The 17,543-nt window shown below is 33.5% G+C and overlaps 3 protein-coding genes across 7 annotated transcripts; 1 reads left to right on the top strand and 2 right to left on the bottom strand.

Moving 5' to 3' along the window:
• Positions 1 to 4,866: 4,866 nt before the first annotated feature.
• Positions 4,867 to 7,354, top strand: LOC6640558 (mitochondrial sodium/calcium exchanger protein). The gene is made up of 7 exons (XM_002063050.4): positions 4,867 to 5,327; positions 5,402 to 5,727; positions 5,786 to 5,860; positions 5,919 to 6,431; positions 6,484 to 6,635; positions 6,699 to 6,933; positions 6,992 to 7,354. The coding sequence occupies exons 1-7, from the start codon at positions 5,044 to 5,046 to the stop codon at positions 7,285 to 7,287; spliced, it is 1,881 nt and encodes a 626-aa protein (XP_002063086.1). The 5' UTR covers positions 4,867 to 5,043; the 3' UTR covers positions 7,288 to 7,354.
• A 2,695-nt stretch (positions 7,355 to 10,049) lies between these two features.
• On the bottom strand, positions 10,050 to 11,062 carry LOC111518374. Of its 2 annotated transcripts, none has more exons than XM_023174897.2 (4): positions 10,804 to 11,056; positions 10,632 to 10,741; positions 10,488 to 10,560; positions 10,050 to 10,261 (listed from the first exon to the last, which is right to left on the bottom strand). In XM_023174897.2, exons 1-4 carry the CDS (start codon positions 10,919 to 10,921, stop codon positions 10,206 to 10,208), a joined length of 357 nt encoding a protein of 118 aa, XP_023030665.1. In that variant the 5' UTR covers positions 10,922 to 11,056; the 3' UTR covers positions 10,050 to 10,205. The 2 variants fall into 2 exon arrangements, with proteins under 2 accessions (XP_023030665.1, XP_046866229.1); XM_047010273.1 differs by lacking the exon at positions 10,050 to 10,261 and adding an exon at positions 10,268 to 10,420 and having other exon boundaries at positions 10,804 to 11,062.
• Positions 11,063 to 11,631: 569 nt separating this feature from the next.
• On the bottom strand, positions 11,632 to 14,072 carry LOC111518367. 4 transcript variants are annotated; one of them, XR_006954004.1, is made up of 7 exons: positions 13,834 to 14,071; positions 13,662 to 13,771; positions 13,518 to 13,590; positions 12,318 to 12,512; positions 12,146 to 12,255; positions 11,998 to 12,074; positions 11,632 to 11,833 (listed from the first exon to the last, which is right to left on the bottom strand). XR_006954004.1 is itself a non-coding variant. In XM_023174863.2 (4 exons), the coding sequence occupies exons 1-4, from the start codon at positions 13,949 to 13,951 to the stop codon at positions 13,285 to 13,287; spliced, it is 357 nt and encodes a 118-aa protein (XP_023030631.1). In that variant the 5' UTR covers positions 13,952 to 14,071; the 3' UTR covers positions 13,139 to 13,284. The 4 variants fall into 4 exon arrangements, 2 of the variants coding, with proteins under 2 accessions (XP_023030631.1, XP_023030632.1); XR_002723955.2 differs by having other exon boundaries at positions 12,002 to 12,074; XM_023174863.2 differs by lacking the exons at positions 11,632 to 11,833; positions 11,998 to 12,074; positions 12,146 to 12,255; positions 12,318 to 12,512 and adding an exon at positions 13,139 to 13,340.
• Positions 14,073 to 17,543: the final 3,471 nt, after the last annotated feature.

Here is a 17,543-nt window from a genome sequence, read left to right as displayed (position 1 = left end):
AAAGGCATGAAATTAAATTGACAAAAAAAAAAAAAATCAAGAAATTCCCAAATCGATAGAAAATGCATTAAATGTTACTAAGCAAGTTTAACCTGCTCAAATTCCACTAAAATTCAAGTTCTATATGGAAATTTCATTACATAGAATAAATCAGAATTATGTTTGTATCTATATCTATATATTTATTTTTGAGATTATATTCCCTTTACTAGATATAGGAAACGGGGATAAATTTGCTATGTAAACTTAAAGCTTGAATATATATCGTATATATAGTACATATGTGTATCTAGCTTACTCTTAATGTATTCTTTTATGAGAAATTGGTAAAACAAAAATTAAACTCTCATCTTGTTCAAGCTTTAATTCTATATAGCAAATTTATCTCCGTTTCTTATAAATTGTAAAGGTGTAGAGTTTTGTAGTATGGTAAATAAAATTCCGCTCTATCTTAGCAATTATGGATAATGGCCAAATTTTATAGAAAATTCAAAATTTTAGTTCAAAATGTTATGATAGCAATTATTGAATTCGAAAAGAGCATTTTTTGGATCACGACATACATATCTTTTTTATACCCTTGCAAAAAGGGTATATTAATTTTGGTCAAAAGTGTGCAACGCATAGAAAGAAGCATCTCCGACCATATAATGTATATATATTCTTGATCAGCACGACGAGACGAGTTCAAATCGCCATGTCCGTCCGTCCGTCCGTCCGTCCGTCTGGATCAACGCAAACCCCTCCTAGACCGTAAGAGCTACAGAGTTTAAATTTTGCATGTAGGCTTGTATATACTGCAGAGGTATATCTCGGAGTCAGCCGGATCCGACCACTATATCATATAGCTCCCATACAAACTGCAATGTCACGAACAGTGACTTTTCTTAATAACTTCGTTATTTTCTGAGCTATTATCATGAAATTTAATATTGTTAAGTTATTTATACATATAAACGACTATGCCAAATCAAGATCGGGTGACTATATCATATAGCTCCCATAGGAACGATTTTTCGAAAACAGTGACTTTCCTCAATAACTTCGTTACTTTTGACGCGATTGCTTTCAAATTAAATATTTGTTAGTTTAATATATCTGTTAGTGACTGTACCAAATTTGATCAAGATCGGGTGACTATATCATATAGCTCCCATAGGAACGATGGGTGGAAAACACTGACTTTGATCAATATCTTCGTTATTTGCTATGCTAAGATTGTAGGTCGTTCTTTCGCCTTTTTAGATAGAACGTTTTTCCACTTTGATGGCTATAGGTAAGAAAAGAGTTACCAAAAAAGTTGCAAGGGTATAAATACAAACTTTGAAGCGGTCGAAGTTAGCCCCGGACCTCTGGTTTTAAAATATGTTGCGGTATGATACTCGTTTTGCCCCACCTAGTTCTAGTTTAATAGCTAATATGAACTTATTTTTTACCTTTCGTAAATGGAATGTGATTTCTTTTAGTTAAAAAAAGTCTACCGTAACTTTAATTTACAACGATAAATATTTCACGCCTCGCTTAGATCCTTAACACAATTATACTCGCTTTTGTCTAATACTAAACACTTACAGGCTGTGAATATAAAGCAAATAGTTGAGTCGGACAGTGAAAAAGATAGTTTAAAATGTTGGTTTTAACGTTCTACAAAGTAAGTCTCCGTCTCTAAATCACTTAATACTAACTAAAGCAAAAATTTCTCTTGAGTTTAGTTGCTACTTGTCCTTGCATTTGCCTGGGTGCCAAGGAAAAATTCTCCTGGGTATGTTTCAGGAAAAATTCTCAAAAGCTTGACATTTGAATCCACTAATAACATATTTTTAAATAGGTCAATTTATTCCGATAGCAGAGAGCTCAGTGAAGCTTTGTTAAAGACAAGCACCGGCTAACTGTCTTTCCACCTGAAATGTAGAAGATATAAATGTATATATACAAATCGGGTTATATAAAAATGTGACTTAATAAAGGAAAAACCTTTGTGAATTTGAACACCAACTTTAAATTTAAAAAAAAAAAACTTTTTCGACTTGAAGGGCCTCATTCTTATGGTCCTTATAGCCATAGAAATAAATCTACATACTATACTGACCTTGACTCTAATTTAAAGCAGATTTCTTACGCATGGGTTAATAGTTAAGTTTAATTAAATTGGCTTCGGTCTAATATTAATATTGACACGACATATAATCCAAAAAAGTCCTAGAATTTAAGATATAGACAAATATTTTGAACAGTTATTTGACTACAAAGTGAGTTATAAAATATCTCATCTTCTTATCTAACTCTATACAGCAAACTTGGGGTAATTAAAATTCCAACCAATTTCGCATGGAAAAATTAGAAAAACTTCTTACATACACTTATTACCCATCCCGCAATATTTGGTTCAATAGTTGATATGGACTTATGATCAAATTTACCGTAGCTTTAATTTAACCATTACACAATTATTCTTGCTTGTGTCAAATATTAAAGCTTTGTATTGAATATAAAGCAAATAGTTGTCAATCGGACAGAGAACAAGACAGTTTAAAATGTTGGCCTTTATGTACCAAAAGGTAAGTGTCTCTATATAAGTCATTCAATACTAACTAGAGTTTAATATTGTTTTGTGATTAGTTGCTAGTAATTCTTGCATTTGCCTGGTTCGCATCTGGTGCACCGATCGCAGACCCTAACGACTCCAATCTTCGAAACGAAGATCTTTTATTGAGGTAGGAGATAAAATTTGAACTCTTGATTTTTCTAACATCTTTTCTATTTAGGTCAAATGATAATAATGTTCCCAAGCCTCTGATTAACCAAAAATGTTTAAAATCATGTGCCAATGGCTAACTGCCATACCACAAAAATGGTGATATGTTTAATGTCATAGAAGAAATAAAAAATTATATAAATCGTGTCCGAAAAGTGTGTATTATTTAATGGAAAAACTAATGTTTTTATGTTGTAATGTTATAATGTTACTTTTTTTTACCATTGCAAAAAAGATGTATATATTAATTTTGGTCGGAAGTGTGCAAAGCATTGAAGAAAGCATCTCCGACCATATAAAGTATATAGGCTGATAAAGAATAATCAGCCTTGATCCATGTCTGTCTGCACGTGAGCTTAAATACATCTAAGATTCAGCCAAATCGGACCGTATATAGCTTTCATAGAAACCTTAAAATCCCCAAGAGTAATTGTTAGTTTAAAATATTATATAATATATAAATGACTGTGCCCAATTTGCTTAAGATTGGGACGATCAAAAAAGTGTACCCCTCAAGGAATGTAATATCTTTTGGTTGGAGTACAATCTACCTTGACTTAAATTTGACTCGCTTTAATCCATAACACAATTATTCGTGCTTGTGTCAAATATTAAAGATCTGTTTTGAATATAAAGCAAAAAGGTGTCAATCGGACAGAGAACAATACAGTTTAAAATGTTGGCCTTAATGTACCAAAAGGTAAGTGTCTCTATCTAAGTCATTTAATACTAACTAGAGTATAATATTTTGTGATTAGTTGCTAGTAATTCTTGCATTTGCCTGGTTCGCATCTGGTGCACCGATCGCAGATGTATCACTTGAAGAGGATCCCCTGGACTCCTATCTTCGAAACGTAGAAGATCTTTTTTTGAGGTAGGAGATACAATATTAACTATTGATTTTTCTAACAATATTTTTATTTAGGTCGTATGACAATAAAGTCCGCATTCCCCATAATTTTATAAGTGGAAAAGCTCACAAATCATTGGGAGGCTAACTGCCATACCATTAAAATGGTGATATGTTTAATGTCATAGAAGAAATAAACAAATATATAAATCGTGTCCGAGAAGTGTGTATTATTTAATGGAAAAACTAATGTTTTTATGTTGTAATGTTATAATGTAAACCTTTTGGTTGGAGTACAATCTACCTTGACTTAAATTTGACTCGCTTTAATCCATAACACAATTATTCGTGCTTGTGTCAAATATTAAAGCTTTGTATTGAATATAAAGCAAATAGTTGTCAATCGGACAGAGAACAATACAGTTTAAAATGTTGGCCTTAATGTACCAAAAGGTAAGTGTCTCTATCTAAGTCATTTAATACTAACTAGAGTATAATATTATTTTGCCATTAGTTGCTAGTAATTCTTGCATTTGCCTGGTTCGCATCTGGTGCACCGATCGCAGCTCGATGGATGACATGTAACGATGTTTATTATAGGTAGGAGATAAAATTTTGACTCTTGTTATTTCTAATAACTTTTTTATTTAGGTTAGATAAAAATGTTTCCACGCCCATTTCTGGGCTAAGTGAAAAATGTTTAAAATCATCTGGCAATGGCTAACTGTCATACGATATGTTTAATGTCATAGAAGAAATAAACAAATATATATTAATTAACATTAATATTGTTATGAATATTGGCAGCTTTCGAATAAAAGACTTTTTCGTAATATTCGTAATATTCATGGAAAAATCTAAATACTAAACTGACCCTGGCCTCAATTTAAAGCAAGTATTTCACGCTTGTGTTGATAGTTGGTATAATCCAAAATAGTTTGAAAAGTCGACCTTGAATACAAAGAGAATTATAAAATATATTTTATCAAAACTAACTAATGTGGAAATTTCAATATGGAAATTTCCATGTTGGCTAGTTATCTATTTTGATATGTTTTGATATGAGTTATTACACCTAAGAATAAAGTCATCTAGTCGTAACCGAAATAAAAACCTACTAATATTTAAGTAAAATAATTAGAATATTTAGAAGGACTAACATATCTTCTATTTCGTTTTTATTGTAGTTTTTTAAAAAGTTTTTCCAATAGGGAATCCTGGAACTATAATCTATCACGTTTTCATTGATTTAAAAATTCACTCATTTGTTATAATCTAAAAATTTATACATATCATACAAAAATTATGTGACAATATTTGATTGATAAACAATTTCGCCTTATTTTTTTTTACGAATTTTTACTTCCCACGCCCCTGATCCACCGATACCCAGTTCAAAAGATCACGGAAATAGTTAGAGAATATAGCCAAGCCAACGATGGAGAACACGGAACTGGAACCCAATGACATGGATGAAGAATTCAATAGTTTTTGGGATAAAGTCAGTTGTTATGTGGTCACACAATTTCCGTACAGGGAAAGATGTGATTTTGTACAGAATGCCACAGATTGCATAGCCGGAACACATTTTGTGCCCTATATGAGAATTTTGGCATGTGATTTCAAATGTGTGAATCAATTTCAAGAATTGGTTTTCATCACACTCTTTGTGCTGCTTTGTTTCCTATTGCTATTGTGTCTGGGTCATGTTGTCGATATGTAGTAAGCAGTAAAAATGAAAAATCAATTAAAGCATGGATTTTTGTTACAACTTTTGTTTTCCCCTTTACAAATAGCTATGGTCCAGCTCTCAAGGTAGTCTCGCGAATGATGCATATGAATGAGCATTTAGCTGGTGTAACGCTCTTGGCCTTTGGCAATACTTCACCCGATTTATTTGCCAATTTATCAAATTTCGATGGCGATAATCCGGTATTTGCAAATAGCTTGTCGACTGCATTATTTGTCTCAATGTTTACGGGTGGTTTGGTCTGCTATATAAGTCCCTTTAAGATGAATGCTCATGGTACAATAAGAGATGTATTATTCTTTATATTGGGTGTATCCTTGCTCGAATATGTCTTGTATAGCGATGATCAAGTGACGATAAGTGAATGCTATAGTAAGTTTCAAATGAGTTGGACTTGAAAACTTGACTTGATCTTTCTTCTACTTGTTAGTTATGGTGATGGTTTATATATTCTATTTGGTGGTAAATATTCTTGATGTCTATCTAATGCGTATTTCTATGAAACGTAAGTAGATGGTAAGCTCAACGATCACCTTAAATCATTTGTTAAACCAAACACTTAGACATGCTGAAAGAGATAGAAAGTCTTCGCGATCAAAGACAGACACCAGAGGTGAGACACAGACTTGAGTATCTGGAAAATAAATACGATGAATTGGCCGAGGATGAAAAAGTTGAGATTCTAGAGCGGACATCGGGCGTTAATCTTTTATCCGTTCGTTCGAACTCAGTTAGCAGTAATCACAATAAATTCGCCTTTACCACAAAAGTTAAAACAAATCGTCAAAGTGTCGATATAAATGCGAAACGGAATGTTTTTTACAATTTAACTCACAACAAGAATCGGCATTTGTTTCGCGAATTCTTCCAATCGTTAACCCCCATCGATTGTGTGGAATGGGGCGAGTCCAGTATGTTCATACGTGCCTATTTGTTGGCCAAGGTTCCGGTTGTCTTACTTTGTGCCCTCTATATACCCCTAGTCGACTTTGAATTGGATAAAAATGGTTGGAGTAAATTATTGAATGTATGTCATATATTTATTAATCCATTCCTAACTGTTGTGGTATTCAAGGGTAAGTTAAGTCTTCAAACGTTTGATATCTAATCCAAATCATTTGGCCATAGCTTTGCTATTGCGTGCGGATAAGAAACAACTTTGGTATACGGCCATAAAAGATGAATATATGTATGGAGTCTATACATTTGTAGTCACCATACCAGCTGCTTTATTCGTACTATGTCATGCCCGAACCGATGTGCCGCCAGGCTATCATTGGGTGAGTTTGTAAATCTTAAAATATCCTGCAATTAATTATCTTACTCATATGCCCTTTTTTTAGTTATATACCATAATGAATTTAACTGGTTCCATGTTTCTAATATTCGTTTGTGCATCAGAAATTGATTTGCTATTGGAAGTGATTGGTAATATATTGGGTATTGATAATGACTTTATGGGCGTTACGGTTAATTCGGTAACCGGGGCTTTAGGCGATTTGGTAGCCAATTCGGCCATGGCCACACAAGGCTATGAAAAGATGGCATATGCAGCTGCCATTGGCGGTCCCTTTTTCAGTGAGTATTAAATAATTTCTACTCCACAAAGTAACTTTTCCTAATAACTTTTCCTTAGCTGTTTTGATGGCCACTGGTGCTGTGTTGTATGTTAAAATACTAAATGGTCAAGTACCCACCCAAGAGGATCAAACCGGGGAATATGGTTTAAATGCCTATATATTTCTCAATCTTGGCCTATTCGCCACACTTTTGTGGACCTCGACTTTGAATTTCTATGCACGTCGTTCGATTGGCATATTCTCGATGGGCATTTATGCTCTGTATATATTTTTTGCCATACTCATATGGCAGGGTATTGTGCATTCTTATGCCAAGGATGCTAGCTTAAAAGATGCCTTTGCATCGGATTAAATCCTTAAACGTTAGTGAAGCAAAATTTCTGTTATAAATGTTAGTTTATCAAAATTTTAAATTTGTATGCCACAGACAAAATCAAATATACATTCAAAAAATAACTAATCAGTTTTCCTTTGCTACACACTGAAAATATATACATTTATATCATCCTCTTTTATATGAAATATTTTTCCTTTAGCGGAAACATTTGCCAAAAGAAAACTTAGCGGATGTTGTCATTTTATCCACATGCCATAGAAGTCCTTGGACTCGTTGTCGTTGCTCCTTCATGTTGTTCGCTGGGCCATGTAAGTGCTGTTAGCAATTCACTCAAGCTTTTTTCCTGCCTTTTGGTTTAGTTTTTTTTCTTTGGCCAAATCATGCAATTGATTTAGTGCTGACTAAAAGAAGTTGTGATTTCCGATTCCCCCCACTAAAACCAGAAGAAGTCAATTAAATTTTACGCTTTTCTTAAAGATTTTATAAACATTTTGTCAATATTAAAGCCATGCAATCAGCACAATAAAACTCTTACTAGACTTGCAATGCCTTTTACCAATATTCAACGACTGTGAGTGAGAGATTGCTGATGTCGGTAAGAGGATGCCAAACTTTTCACACCTCAACCGATGGTAAGTCAAGTGTAAGTCGACGCTAATTGCAGTCAAGCCACAGAGACAAAATCAGACAAGGACAAGCCCAAGTAACAGCAGCAGCAGCAGCATCATATTCATTAGAGACAGACAGAGAGAGAGTGAGAGATAGAGAGAGAGATAGAGAGAGAAAGAGCGAGAAAGTGAGGCAGAAATGATATGCAAATCTAACCAACAACCTACAACAGCAACAACAACAACTACAACTACCTTATATAGGCACTGGAACTGCCACAAGCCGTTGGTGCCTTGGAGTTACCCGCACATTAATTAAGAAGGCCCTGCATAATTTTAGTTGTAACTGTTGCGTATACGCCATGTTGGCCCCCAGTCTTCTGCATTCTGGCTAATTGAGTTATAAATGCAGCTAAGCAGCTATTTATGGTGTATGTATGAGTGTGTGTGTGTGTGTGTGTGTAACCAGGCAACAACTAGGCCGCAACTTGCAATATTCGTTTTACTTGCTGCTGTTGTCCGGATATATTTTCTTGGCCCTGACAACTCGACACAATATATAGTTTACCCTAGAATTGCAAGAGTAACCCAGGGGTGAGGAGGATTAGGGGAAAATAAAAATATGGTAGCAAAAGTTTTCCGCTTTTTTTTCGCCTCCTCCATAGACTTTTTGCAAAGGAAATAGCAAACTGGCAAAACGGGCAACTTTTCGCTTCTGTGGCGGGCGTTGAAGAAATATTTTTGGTATTTTCTTGGGGTATTTCCTTTATTAAGAAAAATGATGAAGTTCAGGCAACTGCATGGCTACACATACTGCCAAGCCCTGCCTAGAACAGATCCCCCATGGCATGGTCATAGTAATAATAATAATCCATGGCAGCAGCAGCAGCAGCAGCAGGTCATATAAAACATATATGAAAGAAATCGGTGAGTGGAGGCAAATAAACTTTAAACAATTTCAAGATGAATGGTGAGGATGAAGGCACCAAGCAAATTGTTTCTCAAACTAAAAGGAAAGAGAAAGAAAGAATGAGAGAGTATGTTTCTCTTTACACATACATCAACTTGCTAAACGACTGCACTAAACATTAAGATGGATTGCAAAAAATTTCACTGAGATTGCAATGGGAAACTATTTTCATTGGCTACTTTAATATTGCAATGACTATTTTTACTGTATTGCTGACATCACAAAAATTAAGTCTTTTAAATGTATGTAGCTATATAATAGAATAGAAATAGAAGTGTTAAAATAAAAACAAACATTAAGCCGGCAAATGGTAACTTTAAGCACAATTTTTGAAGTTGTGATTTTTATGATTTTTTATATTAAATCTTGCACAAACAATTTCCTTGTCTGCAAAGTCTTCCTCAGTTCTTCGACCTCTTTGGCCACTGGCATGCGAGAGGAAATCGAATCAGGAAAATCAGTAAACTAAATTTAGCGGCTTAAGTGGTTACTCGTAGGAAACATTTCTTACAGAAAAACACACGCCAAATGATGCAAAATATAACGAAAAAATATTATAAAAATTTAACAAAGTTTAGGTTCCCGAACTCATCACCAATTTCTGCTTTCTGTTTTCAATGTTCTTCCAACTGAAAACATATATGTGCCATATTGTATTAGAGATTAGATTAATTTTTATTATTCATCATTAAAACAAGTATTGAAAGACCTGAACAATCTATTGCTATTAACTAAAGCACTATATCCGTGTGACTTAAAGGAAGAACTTTATTAAATCCTTAAAAAAGGGTGCAAATAAGCTCTAAATGGTTAGAGGGATTCTTTTTTTTTTTAAGATGTCAAACCTGTGACAGTTAAGAAAATTTAGTCCTAAAAATGAAACAATCGCATCTTGCATCTAGGTAAGCAGATAAGACTCATAACATCACAGAATGGGCTTTTCTGAAATTTACTAAAATATATCGAGATGATTTTTTAATAACACAGATGTGTGTGTGTGTTTGGTAGCTATCATTCCAAATTCAAGCAGTATTTGCCACTGAAAACACATGAAACCTTAAAGCCCGAAGAACTCATGTTCAAAAACGGTGAACCGCCTACTGTGTTCTGCAGGTTTACTTAAATGGAAGGAATCAATAATATGAGTAACATATATCTATCGTTTCTTCTGCCAAAGAATAACTCGCTTGTCAAAAAAATTATTTACATTATTTAGATTTAATCTTGACAAGTCTTCTTTACTCAATACTAATAATTGCATGCTACGAAACGGTTTAAAGGGCATTTCTAAAAGTTCTTCCTGTTGATCCGTTGACCCAAATTATTTAGCAGTTCAGGATTGAATGATTCATATATTATCCAATTTGTTCCAAGAATGAACAAAGGACAATTGAAAAATAAATCTGCCAGACTAAAAGATACAAAAAAATATAAATGTATTACAAAAGGATATAAAACAGACATGACGGTAGCCTATAACCAAAATGAAAATACTTCCAAAGTGTATACTGAAATCGGTCGGAATCTTCCGTTTTTTCCTCATCAATTTCTAAGAAGTTTTTTATTCCTCCTTTGAAGTTGATTCCATTTTGGTTATAAATCATCAACACATAGGTATAATAAACAATAATACATACTTAAGGCGATAACATTAAAAATAGCTACTGGATATCCTAGAAGTGTACCCGCTATAAGTAGCACATGATTTTTCTGTATTTATTGAAAATCAACAGGGAAATGGTTTAAATAAATTATTCAATAGCGAGCATTGGTTATCTTACTCTTGCAATTCCAATTATTAATACGAAACCACCAATCACTGACAATGTAGCGATAATATAGATCAACATATGCAACCACCTTTTTATCCAATCGACATTATTTAAAGATCCTTTAAGAAACAAAATTTCATGAAGATTTGACCAAAGGCCATTCCAAAAATAATCTACTCACCACTGGCCTCGACAATCACATAGCAAGAGCCTAGAAGAATTTCTAGTATGGCAAGAGTCCAGATTCCAACTTTAAGTTCGAATCCGCAAAAACAAAATTGCAGTCGACAGCAACCCATTATACGAAATTTTTAAGATTAGAAAAAAAAAATTACCTAAATATTTTAGACCTACTAAATACGATCAGAATGCTAACCTGAAAATTAATGAAATTATTAAATTTTATGAAGTTTGGAGTGTCGGCTACTACCTATGTAAGTGTTTTCTGTTTTTTTATATTTTAATTATATATATACATACATGTACATATATATTCCACTTAACATTTGGGCTTGAATGAAACTAAGTGATAGCTTTTTTAAATTTTATTATTTTATACCCTTGCAGTATCTGTGAAACTTTTTAAGAAAAACAGTTTTATGTAAATTCTGGGGGCGTGGCCAAAATTCCAATTAACTCTATATATTTACATACCACACGAGTCTGCATACCAAATTTGGTGGCTCTAGCTCTTATAGTCTCCGAGATCTGCGTGTTCACACGGACGGACGGACGGACGGACGGATGGACAGACGGACATGGCTAGATCGACTCGGTTGTTGATCATGATCAAGAACATATATACTTTTCGGGGTCGGAGATGCTTCCTTCTGCCTGTTACATACATTTTGGCGACTTTAATATACCATTTCACCCTATGGGTGTATGGTATAAAAACGGTGAACCGCGTACTGTATTCTGAAGGAAGGAATCAATAATATGAGTAACATATATCTATCGTTTCTTCTGCCAAAGAATAATTCGCTTGTCAAAAAAATTATTTACATTATTTAGATTTAATCTTGTGACAAGGCTTCTTTACTCAATACTAATAATTGAATGCTACAAAACAGTTTAAAGGGCATTTATAAATGTTCTTCCTGTTGATCCGCTGACCCAAATTATTTAGCAGTTCAGGATTGAATAATTCATATATTATCCAATTTGATCCAAGAATGAACAAAGGACAATTGAAAAATAAATCTGCCAGACTAAAAGATACAAAAAAATATATATGTATTACAAAAGGATATAAAACAGACATGACGGTAGCCTATAACCAAAATGAAAATCCTTCCAAAGTGTATACTGAAATCGGTCGAAATTTGAAGTAAATTCCATTTTGGTTATAAATCATATAAACCATAATACATACATACTTAAGGTGAAAATATTTAAAATAGCTACTGGCCATCCTAGAACTGTACCCGCTATAAGTAACACACGATTTTTCTGTATTTATGGAAAATCAACAGGGAAATGGTTTAAAAAAATTATTCAATAGCGAGCATTGGTTATCTTACTCTTGCAATTCCAATTATTAATACGAAACCACCAATCACTGACAATGTAGCGATAATATAGCTCAATATTTGCAACCACTTTTTTAACCAAACTTCATCTTTCAAAGCTCCTTTAAGCAACGAAATTTCATGAAGATTTGACCAAAGGACATTCCAAAAATAATCTACTCACCACTGGCCAAGACAATTAAATAGCAGGAGCCTAGAAGAATTTCTAGTATGGCAAGAGTCCAGATTCCAACTTTAAGTTCGAATCCGCAAAAACAAAATTGCAGTCGACAGCAACCCATTATACGAAATTTTTAAGATTAGAAAAAAAAAATTACCTAAATATTTTAGACCTACTAAATACGATCAGAATGCTAACCTGAAAATTAATGAAATTATTAAATTTTATGAAGTTTGGAGTGTCGGCTACTACCTATGTAAGTGTTTTCTGTTTTTTTATATTTTAATTATATATATACATACATGTACATATATATTCCACTTAACATTTGGGCTTGAATGAAACTAAGTGATAGCTTTTTTAAATTTTATTATTTTATACCCTTGCAGTATCTGTGAAACTTTTTAAGAAAAACAGTTTTATGTAAATTCTGGGGGCGTGGCCAAAATTCCAATTAACTCTATATATTTACATACCACACGAGTCTGCATACCAAATTTGGTGGCTCTAGCTTAAGACTATAAGTAGTCTCCGAGATCTGCGTGTTCATACGGACGGACGGACGGACAGACGGACATGGCTAGATCGACTCGGTTGTTGATCATGATGAACATATATACTTTTCGGGGTCGGAGATGCTTCCTTCTGCCTGTTACATACATTTTGGCGACTTTAATATACCATTTCACCCTATGGGTGTATGGTATAAAAACGGTGAACCGCGTACTGTATTCTGAAGGAAGGAATCAATAATATGAGTAACATATCTCTATCGTTTCTTCTGCCAAAGAATAATTCGCTTGTCAAAAAAATTATTTACATTATTTAGATTTAATCTTGTGACAAGGCTTCTTTACTCAATACTAATAATTGCATGCTACAAAACAGTTTAAAGGGCATTTATAAATGTTCTTCCTGTTGATCCGCTGACCCAAATTATTTAGCAGTTCAGGATTGAATAATTCATATATTATCCAATTTGATCCAATAATGAACAAAGGACAATTGAAAAATAAATCTGCCAGACTAAGATACAAAAAAATATATATGTATTACAAAAGGATATAAAACAGACATGACGGTAGCCTATAACCAAAATGAAAATCCTTCCAAAGTGTATACTGAAATCGGTCGAAATTTGAAGTAAATTCCATTTTGGTTATAAATCATTAACACATAGGTATAATAAACCATAATACATACTTAAGGCGAAAACATTTAAAATAGCTACTGGCCATCCTAGAACTGTACCCGCTATAAGTAACACACGATTTTTCTGTATTTATGGAAAATCAACAGGGAAATGGTTTAAAAAAATTATTCAATAACGAGCATTGGTTATCTTACTCTTGCAATTCCAATTATTAATACGAAACCACCAATCACTGACAATGTAGCGAGAATATAGATCAATATTTGCAACCACTTTTTTATCCAATCGACATTACTCAAATATCCTTTAAGAAACAAAATTTCATGAAGATTTGACCAAAGGCCATTCCAAAAATAATCTACTCACCACTGGACTCGACAATTAAATAGCAAGAGCCTAGAAGAATTTCTAGTATGGCAAGAGTCCAGATTCCAACTTTAAGTTCGAATCCGCAAAAACAAAATTGCAGTCGACAGCAACCCATTATACGAAATTTTTAAGATTAGAAAAAAAAAATTACCTAAATATTTTAGACCTACTAAATACGATCAGAATGCTAACCTGAAAATTAATGAAATTATTAAATTTTATGAAGTTTGGAGTGTCGGCTACTACCTATGTATGTGTTTTCTGTTTTTTTATATTTTAATTATATATGTACATGTACATATATATTCCACTTAACATTTGGACTTGAATGAAACTAAGTGATAGCTTTTTTAAATTTTATTATTTTATACCCTTGAAGGGCCCTCTGCAACCCTCCTCCGACCTTTTCGGCCCCATTTAGTATAGACATATACATATGTGGAGATGGTATGGTAGGTTTATAAGGTCAGATCTATTCGGAAGCAGCTGATCGACAAGTTGGCAAGGAGAGCAGACAAGACGATGTGGCAAGGCAGATTCGAAAACGGGGAGTCTAGTAAAACTACGAACGAGGCGTGTGTAAACGACGATTCGAAGCTAGAATATTTCATATAAATTAATATGAATCAAACCTTGCACTTTAGCCGGCTCGAGGTCAATCTTCTTATCATCTTCCAACTAGTTTTAGCGTTGAAGACATGGTATGGCTATTGCAACTCTGGAGTTCTTTAGAAAGGTCTGCAGATGATAGAACTTGGTGGTTCTTGAAATATCTATACAGACAACCTGCTCACCTTTTTGTGCTATCTTTTAAAAAATTTCTTTTGGAAGATTGACCTCGAGTCGGCTAAATTGCAAGGTTTGATTTAAATTTCAAATAGGTCGAAATCTAACCAGATAAAAATATGTGTTTGTCAAAACCAATTTCGCACATATTCTTATCTATAACAACTTACTAAATAAATAAATAATATACTAAATATAACAGCAATTCTATTTATTGTGGGCACAAATTGTATATATATTCTTGCTTAGAACGGGATTTAGCCATGGCCGCCTTCCTGTCAGTCAGTCCGCCCTGTGGTATGTATTCACTTTAAGCCTCCAATTTAGGAATTTTAGGATCTGTATCAGACAAAAAGTAAAAACCTTCTAGCTATTTTGCTATTTCTTTATTAAATTTAGGGAATTTTTAAAAATTCTTAAAAACCTAATGGGAATCTTATTTCATTTCTTATTACCAGGTGTGTCACAGATCTCGATAACAATCAAAGCCCAAAGAGGTAAAGAAAAATGAAATCGACGTGATTTCTGTGACACCGACATTTCATTTGGTAGATTTCAATTACAATCTGCCTCAAAATCTCTAGAGATTTCTGCGACACACCTGTAAAGGTGATTTTCAACGTAAAATATTTACCTAAATTTTTGAAATCGATTAGAAATCAGCCAAATATTACAAAGTTTTTTATCGTGCACCCTTTGGGTGAAATGCTAAATTAAAGTTGAACAGACTGAGACTTTAGTTGCATTTACTAGTCCGGCATAAAAATAAAAGCAATAACAGTAAACAAAATTTTACCAAATATTGCCTTCAAATATAAAGGAATACTTAAATACTCAACTATACCGAATCCTATCTCGAACATCATTCATGAGTTCTTTGTACAATTAAAACTTATACTATGAATATGCAGCCCCTTTTATATGAAAATTTCAGCTGCTATCAACTAAATATTATACATAGTATAGTATCAGATTGTAAATTTTATAAATGTTTATTTGAAATTTACAATTGAGCGCCGAGGAACCCCCATTTTGATAAGAATTTATAAACAAAATTTACGTCAGTTCAATAAAAACAAACAATATTAAAGACATTGTTGGCCCTTTTATCAATTCAATTTAACCATTTAAATCAATTTTCTATTCTCGACATTTCAATACCATTCTTTGGCACTTGTGTCCTAAATATTTGATGACTTTCACACTAAAGAATAGCCATGGATTTTTCCTATTTGTTTTTCTCCATGGCGCTGGCCAAGCGGGAAATGCATTTTAACTTGCTACTGCTGCTGCTGCTGCTGCTTTGAAAATGAAAATGCAAAACAATTTGGTAACAGGCAAAATGCATCAAAACTCATGGATGGTTTTTTGTGCGATTGCCGGCATTTCTTTTTCTGTTTGCTTGACTCGAGGAATCTGGAGACGGGAAAAACCAAAGCTGTTGCAAAAACATGTCACATTAAGTGCATGGAGAGGAGAGGAGAGGAGAATGAGGAGGAGGACAACCGTGGAGAATGTCAGAGACAGAGAGTTGTTGGCCAGAGTTAGAGAAATAGGAAGACAGAAACAGGAAGTCTATGGGACTTGAGTGCTTTTATTGCTGCCGGAATTTCAGCGCGGCATTTTGCTTTGAAGTTGAAGTTGGCTTCTATATATTCCTTTCCCAATTTTTACTCGCCCTCTTCCCCATCATCCCACTATCTCTCCTGTCTTGTTTATGCAATTGTACTTAAATGTAATGGTTATGTTGTGCAGTTGGCATTGCCAAAGCAAAAACTGTAGTTCTAGGATCCTGAAGAGCTAGATGGCTGACTGGCTTAATGGCCACCATGAAGTGAAATTTCCATATACGAGTGGGTGAGATTTAAGCGTGGAAAGCATAAATTGATAAGAGGATGTAAGGAGGAAAAAAACCAAGAATAAAAGCTGTAAAGTAATGAAAGGAAACAGGAAACAGAGCCAAATAATAGAGCATAGTAAAGGTCATCAGATGTATGACTAATCTTGAATAGTTTCGAGAGATGCAATCAACCAAGTCATCATATTCTTTTGATCTTTAGAAAATCGACAAAAACTTTAGCTTACTGAGGTATTATTTTAAGTAAGTTCAATTCTTTTTCAATGCAATCAGATGAAACTTTATTGTAAATATTTCTCATTTTCCCACATAGTTCAAGCATTTTTAAACCATACACCCATATGGTGAAATGGTATATTCAAGTCACAAAAAGGTATGTATGTAACAGGCAAAAGGAAGCATTTCCGACCCCATAAAGTGTATATATTCTTGATCAGCGTCAACAGCCTAGTGGCTGTTTGGCACTTACATTCATCATTCTACTTTATTTTGGCATTCTACTTAATTTTGGCAGATCTGGAAAAGAAATGGGAGAAAACTGTGACATTAAAAGTAGTCAAAAATACGATTTTGGCACTTTGGTTAAAAAATATACTAATTTTTAATATTTAAATTATAAGGCATCTAAAGGTTAGTTATTTGTTGAAAACTATCAATAATTTTTAGCCTCCTGCATGCTTTAAGGAACAAAGTTCTCTTATTTTACAGCCTTAGATTTGCCTACGATGTATTTACAAAAATGTTAAAACCATTCATTAAAAAATTTTACTTTGATATATTTCTGTAAGTTAACTTTCAATTCCCCTTGTTTTTTAGTTTTACAATTTTAAACAAAGTAATTTAGCAAAATATTAATTTGTGTCCATTTTCAACCTAAAATGTTTAATAGCATTTTATCTTTAGATTCTTTTAGCATTTCTAGCCTAAATTAGTCGTAATCAAATGATCTTCACGGTGAAGTATTCCGATTTATCATCTGATGTGTAAAGTTAGTTGGATAAATTGTTGTCTTTCAGTTATCGACGGCTGGCCTTATTCGATTAACACTTTCCTTTAGAATCTT

This window comes from Drosophila willistoni (genome assembly GCF_018902025.1).
Source record: "Drosophila willistoni isolate 14030-0811.24 chromosome 2L unlocalized genomic scaffold, UCI_dwil_1.1 Seg196, whole genome shotgun sequence".
NCBI classification, from domain to species: domain Eukaryota; kingdom Metazoa; phylum Arthropoda; class Insecta; order Diptera; family Drosophilidae; genus Drosophila; species Drosophila willistoni.
The sequence above is the reverse complement of the archived record's forward strand: the minus strand, read 5'-3'. Positions and strand labels throughout refer to the sequence as shown.

Excerpts from the sequence above, each read along its gene's own strand:
- LOC6640558 (XM_002063050.4), top strand. The coding sequence starts at position 5,044 with ATGGAGAACACGGAACTGGAACCCAATGACATGGATGAAGAATTCAAT. Across the intron at positions 5,328-5,401 it reads GGTCATGTTGTCGATATGTA|CTATGGTCCAGCTCTCAAGG; the intron begins GTAAGCAGTAAA and ends CTTTACAAATAG. Across the intron at positions 6,934-6,991 it reads CATTGGCGGTCCCTTTTTCA|CTGTTTTGATGGCCACTGGT; the intron begins GTGAGTATTAAA and ends ACTTTTCCTTAG.
- LOC111518374 (XM_047010273.1), bottom strand. The coding sequence starts at position 10,921 with ATGGGTTGCTGTCGACTGCAATTTTGTTTTTGCGGATTCGAACTTAAA. Across the intron at positions 10,742-10,803 it reads TGTGATTGTCGAGGCCAGTG|GATCTTTAAATAATGTCGAT; the intron begins GTGAGTAGATTA and ends TGTTTCTTAAAG. Across the intron at positions 10,561-10,631 it reads TAATAATTGGAATTGCAAGA|AAAAATCATGTGCTACTTAT; the intron begins GTAAGATAACCA and ends CAATAAATACAG.
- LOC111518367 (XM_023174863.2), bottom strand. The coding sequence starts at position 13,951 with ATGGGTTGCTGTCGACTGCAATTTTGTTTTTGCGGATTCGAACTTAAA. Across the intron at positions 13,772-13,833 it reads TTTAATTGTCGAGTCCAGTG|GATATTTGAGTAATGTCGAT; the intron begins GTGAGTAGATTA and ends TGTTTCTTAAAG. Across the intron at positions 13,591-13,661 it reads TAATAATTGGAATTGCAAGA|AAAAATCGTGTGTTACTTAT; the intron begins GTAAGATAACCA and ends CCATAAATACAG.